Source organism: Thermobia domestica, chromosome 18 (genome assembly GCF_964235325.1).
Source record: "Thermobia domestica chromosome 18, izTheDome1.hap1.1, whole genome shotgun sequence".
Lineage (NCBI taxonomy): Eukaryota > Metazoa > Arthropoda > Insecta > Zygentoma > Lepismatidae > Thermobia > Thermobia domestica.
In genome coordinates, this window is record NC_137471.1 from 176,248,313 (window position 1) to 176,254,312 (window position 6,000).

The 6,000-nt window shown below is 36.7% G+C and overlaps 1 protein-coding gene across 2 annotated transcripts in view; it reads left to right on the top strand.

Annotated features, from left to right (window-relative positions):
* The window catches only part of l(1)G0320 (signal sequence receptor subunit 1 l(1)G0320), a 59,261-nt gene extending 54,620 nt beyond the window's left edge, over nt 1-4,641 (top strand). For both annotated transcript variants that reach the window (XM_081745271.1, XM_081745272.1), the window contains one exon: nt 4,496-4,641. In XM_081745271.1, coding sequence (XP_081601397.1) covers nt 4,496-4,569 — 74 coding nt within the window. In that variant the 3' untranslated portion in view covers nt 4,570-4,641. The remainder of the gene's footprint in view (nt 1-4,495) is intronic.
* The last annotated feature ends 1,359 nt before the right edge of the window (nt 4,642-6,000 follow it).

A 6,000-nucleotide genomic window follows, 5' to 3' on the forward strand; every position in this document is an offset into this window, starting at 1 on the left:
TACAAAGCCCAGATCGTGCCGTTTCTAAAACCAACCGATGACAGTGTTCGTTATGACTTTGCTGTTGCTATGCTGTCTGAGATTGAGGAATATGTTGACTATCTGAGACGTGTCCTTTTCTCAGATGAGGCCACATTTCATTTGAAGTGTTATCAACTGACACAATGCTAGTACTTGGGGCCCGAGAATCCCCACGTTGTGTTTGAGGCTGTCAGAGACAGCCCTAAACTGAACGTGTAGTGCGGTCTTACGCACAAGAAAATCATGGAACCTTTTTTCTCCAGTGAAAAGGCGATCATAGCAATTCCTATCTTATGTTCCAGTTATTTGTTGTGCCCTCAGGGCATTCTGGACTTAATTTTCCAACAAGATGGTGCGCCACCTCATTGGGAGTTATATGTCTGTGCCTATTTGGATAAATTTTCGGGAAGATAATCGGATGTGATGGTCCCATAAACTGGCCTCTGCGATCACAACTAGATTTCTTCCGTTGGGTTTATGTCAAGGACCAAGTTTACGTAACACTAGTGAACGTCATTCCAACATTATGGCACAGAATGGCTGAAGTCATAACATCCATCCCTCACGTAATGTTGACCAACACATGTGTGGAATTGGAATATCGCCTGGATATCCTTCGGGCAACGAAAGGATTACACGTAGAAATGTATTGTGTACACAAAAGCTTGAATATATTGCATGCAATTCAAGATAAAATCTGTTTTGTCTATGTGTCATATTTTCTGCCTTACGAATGTTTGTAATCAGTGAAAGAATTCTGAGACACCCTGTATATTAATGACAGATTTTGCCGCACCGTGCAAATGTACATGTTTCACATATAGTCGAACCGGCCCTGATGGTAAGTGGTGCAGCGTTACAATGTTATTTAAATGCATGCAAATAACAACGGTTCTAATTCCAAGACTCAGTTTGCGCAACGTGAAGTGCTCTAAATCAGCTGATGGCTGAATGCAAGAATAGTTCGCAGAACGCAGTGTAGCATCATGATAGGACTGAAATGTGTAGTATGAATTTTCATATTGAACACACCTATTCGCACATCCATATTTTAACTGAAGAAACTCCTACTAATACAGATCCTGCAGTGAATATAACAAATGAGTTCTTGAGAATTGACTTGTTCCAATGTAATAAAGCTTCAGTAGCAAATTGATTTCGAAAATCTCAAAAACTTCGTTATACTGGTATTTTATTGCAGTACATTTTGGATACTCGGCCCAAATCTCCACATTTATAAATACGAGAACTTTCCAGAAAGTACCAAACGTTTTGGCCCATCGCAGCAGTGGGTGGGGCTAGACTCACCATCTTGGTGTCAGAACGTTGCCACACTCAGTATGTATCCAGCTGAGGTAGCGTGAGGACTATGACGATCTTACTGTGCTTTCTGTAACGTGTTACAATGTGCGCTGCAGTAGAAAATCCCGCCTCTTCTGAGGTGCGATCTGTGATCAAGTTTTTATTGAAGAAAGAAAAAAAAGCCAATTGATCCATCGCCAACACTGTGAAGTGTACGGACAAGGAATAACGCGTTTTTTCACGACAACACGTATGCACACAGCCGAGCTCTTGGATGGTTTTGCATGGGAGGATTCGATCATCCACCATACAGCCTAGATTTAGCGCCGAGCAACTACCACTTCTTCCTAGCGATGAAGACATGTCTTGCTACACAACGCTTTGATACTGACGCCGAACTGCATGCCGGTGTAAAACAATGGTTCAAATTGCAGGCGACAGATTTCTACCGCGACGGCATTGAAGAACTTATGCCACGGTATAAGTGCCTTAATTTGCATGGCAATTATGTGGAAAAATAGTTCGAGAGCACCTTTCAAACGTATATAATACAGCTTGGTTTGTTCATTGTTACTTTTTTTTTTATTGTAAAATGTCTGTTTGTTTTTGGACAGCCCTCGTATCGTCGTTGTAAACAATCTATGAAACACTGAAATAATCAAAATACATAAAGCTTTCTTTTAATAAGTTTTCCGAGCACATACTTACAAATATTATTATATTTATTTAATCTGTCAATAGAAATAAACTTTTTTCCTTATGAAGTATATTTTAACAGGATATATTAAACTCGCGTCCAAACATTAAGATGTAGCACAGTAGCTGAGAAATTTACATGACTTGTTTTGTATTTTTGTGTTCGAGAATTTTAAATACTTCATCAAATAGTACTTGTATTAGCTACTTGTTTTAACAGGATAAATATTAAATATTCTTTAAAGAAATGACAATCTCAAAACACTAACTAATGAATATTTCGGCAACAGTCATTGCCTTCCTCAACACATCTTTTCAGATAGTTAACACTGAATGCGTAACTAACATTCCGGTATTATCTTTTTCGAAATATTACTTTCCTTCCAGTAGTCCACAAAATGTTCTTTGTACGTAAATGTTCTAAATGAACACCAACCAGGGTCTTATGTAGCGAATACAACTACGATAGGATAGTATCTTAATTATTCAATTAAAAAGCACTAATGAAGCTTTTTAGATAGTTTTTTTGTGTGTGTTTTTTGCAAGCATAGATGCATTGTGGAACAACTTAGTATGGTTTCACGCCTCTGCGTCGACACAGAGGGTAATGGCGTCACAACTTATTTTTTTTTTCGTCAGGCCTATTTTTATTAAATCTTTGCCGGGCTTACTTTTGCATCTAGAAGATTGGAATTTTGCACGCGCAGACATTCATTGTAATCCTTAGTATTTTTCAGATTTTTTTCTTAGATCTCTGCGATAACACAGGGGTTCCAGAGGGAGCAAAAAGGGATTTTTAAAACTAAAAATCCTTTCTTGATTTTTGCCGCCTCAGATAATGGAGACACGTGAATGATACCGCTTGAAAGGCTGTTCTATTCTGAAGAGAATGATGTACAAACCATGATCCTAGGATAAATAGGGATGTCTCGGGAATTTTTTGGCGGGCTTACTTCTGCACATAGAAGATTGTAATTTTGCACACACATTCAGTGCACCCGTTAGTATGTTTCAGATCTCTGCGTTAAAACAGGGGAGGCCAGACGGGCAAAAAGGTAGAACAGACTTTTAAACTGTACCATTCATATGCCTCAGATACACGATGAGACATGTAAATGGTACAGTTTAAAGGTCTGTTCTATTCTAAAGAGAATGATGTACGAACCATGACCATAGGATAAATAGGTTGTGTCTCAGGAATTTTTATTACATCTGGATCATTTAAAATAATCTGGGACATTGTGGGGCTCATTGTTAATTATTTTTCCCGCCCTTACTATTTAAGATAGAAGCTTGAAGTTGTGTACACACATTTAGTACACCCCTTACTATTGTTCAGTTGATTTTGAGATCTGTGCGTTAACACAAGGGGGTTCAAAATTTAAATATATATATGTAATATTCAGAGAAAAAAATCCCGATTTCTTTCAAAATTTCCCGCCACAGGGAAATATTGGGGGGGGGGGAGACGAGGTATGAACCATGATCCTACGATAAATAGCAATGGAACAATACCTGCTTAACTGAAAGTCTATAATTGACCTAAAGAAAAAGGCAGGATTTTGAAAGGGATAATAAAGAACCACTGCCTCTCATTCGCACTTTTTTTTTTTTTTTTTCATCTGCGTTTTGTTTCTTCTATTAAGCAACAATCAGTTCCATAAGATGCCAGTCGGTGCACATGAAGAGAAGTTTTAGAGACAATGGAAATTTTAATTTTTGTGTAGGACTATTGGAAATAATAAAAGTAGTGATATTTTGGAAGGAGATAATAACTGGGACAGCGCCGTAACTTAGATTTTTTCTGGGGAGCAAGCATTAATACGTGTATTTGGCTCCCCTAGAAAAAGTTGTTTTTCTAATTGGGCCCCCTCTTGCTATCTTCCTCTTACTCTGTGAATCCTCCCACACTCCCCTGGGCCCGTTCCATACATGACAAATTAATTAAGGGAACAATCTTGACAAATCTCAGTCATACAAATAAATATTAGTTCTAGGGTCCCTAATAGTTTTGTTTTGTTTTTTTTTTTTTTTTTTTTTTTTTTTTTTTTTTTTTTTTTTTTTTTTTTTTTACTGAAATGGGCCCACGACTCATTTTTGTTTTATTTAACTTTTGTGTACTGTTTTGGTTATGTAATATATTGAACCTTTTTGATGCTTCATTTGTAATTTCATGTTCGTATCATATATGGAGTAAAAAAAAAATTGTCTTAAAGTGGGCCTTCCTCGAACGGCGGAGCCCCCCACGAGTTACTGCCGTGAATCGGGATGCAGTTTCATATAGCGTTAGTTTCCCAATGGGGTATGAACTGAAGAAGGTAATAAATTTTTACCGAAACATTCACAGTTAGTTAATTGTGGGCGCTTTTGGGATAATTATTCCTTTATTAAATGTATAGTATTTGTATGTTTATTATCGTGATAATAATGGCTGAATATCAGAAATTTCTCATAACTTTTATTTTTCTCCCTACAGACAAATCTCCTCGTCAGCCGAAGCAGAGTCCCAGACAACGGAAAACAAAGCATTCTGCTGGTTCTGGCCACTGAGGTTGAAAGCACAGAACTGGAGGTTCGTGGGCAGAGTTCGGACATCGATACTTTGACTGATTTAATGTGTTTGCAGGAAAAAGACAACCAAATGTTAAGTCTTGTCACATCTCATCTTTGTAAACACACATCCACGACTCCATCACCACATTGTAGGTTAGCACAAAAGGTTCAGGTTGTTAGAACTGTCCCAAACGATGCTAAATTCATGTGGTTGCCCCCAGCATTGTTGTAGTGAGCATTGCATACTTGAATAGTTGTATACGTCTTTATGATACTAGAAAGAAAAAGTAACGTGTGTATGTAAATATGTGCTGAAGAACGATATATTTAAGTGGACTGAACTTAGGTTTAGCACAAACTACGTACTTTTACACTATTAAGCTTTTTTTATTATTTGTCTTGTGTTGAATATGTAGTCATTTTTGTGAATTAATGTTACCGTTAATTACTACGTTACCAGTTAAGTATTTATTACTTACTTTGTAAATTTCGCCTTAAGTATCACTTCAGTAGTAGTGTATGTGGCAGCGAAATTTACATGTATCTATGTAGATGATACGTTTTGACTGTACTTTTGACGACATACTTTCTTTCGCCTTTTTTTAATTATCATAAATTGCCTGTATTGAAAAAAAAAAAAAAAAATGCATGACTCCTTGAATTATAGTGAAACCTGCATTAAGTTGGCCATCCTTAATTTAACTTACAATGTTAGTTTGATATGTTAGTAGTTAAGTGTGTCTGCGTGATGCCTCTGGCATATGATCAACTTTACAGATTTTACTATGCAGTGAAACCTGTTTTAGTAAGTTGCCCTTTTCGCAGAAAACTACGACCAAGTGGCCAACTTAATGGTAGTACTTGATTGTCATACCTACCGTACTTGATTCCACAAATGTAACAAATTAAAGAGAAGTGCACCGCTTAATATGTTCTACTGTTGTATATTGAGAATTCTCGTACAACACTTTTTGCTCGTAAACAAACGATACCAGTGCAGCTGTTTGGTTGTTTCGTTTATAAAATCCTCAGTCCACTAGTCGCTTTTTAAAATACAGTATGCAGAGTTCACTTCAGCCATGCTGGGGGCAAAATTTGGAAGTAGTTGGTGCAATAATTTTTATTTTTTCAGAAGATTGTTTTTTTAGGTGTTGTGAAATTTATCTACCGTACATATTGTGTGCAAGATAGTGTGGTTGTGGTGTTTTTGTATCATGACAAATGTTATAAATCTTTTAAAATATTATATTTAAAAAAAATTAAAAGTTCAAAAATGATTTAAAAAAAAATACATGACTGGTACATTCCAAGACCTGAGAAATAAAATACATAAAACAAGTACTGATACCCAGCAGAAGATAACGTTCTCCATTCAGCGTGAGTTGGCCATTCTGATGACTGTTTCCCTTGTAAATAGAGATGTGAATA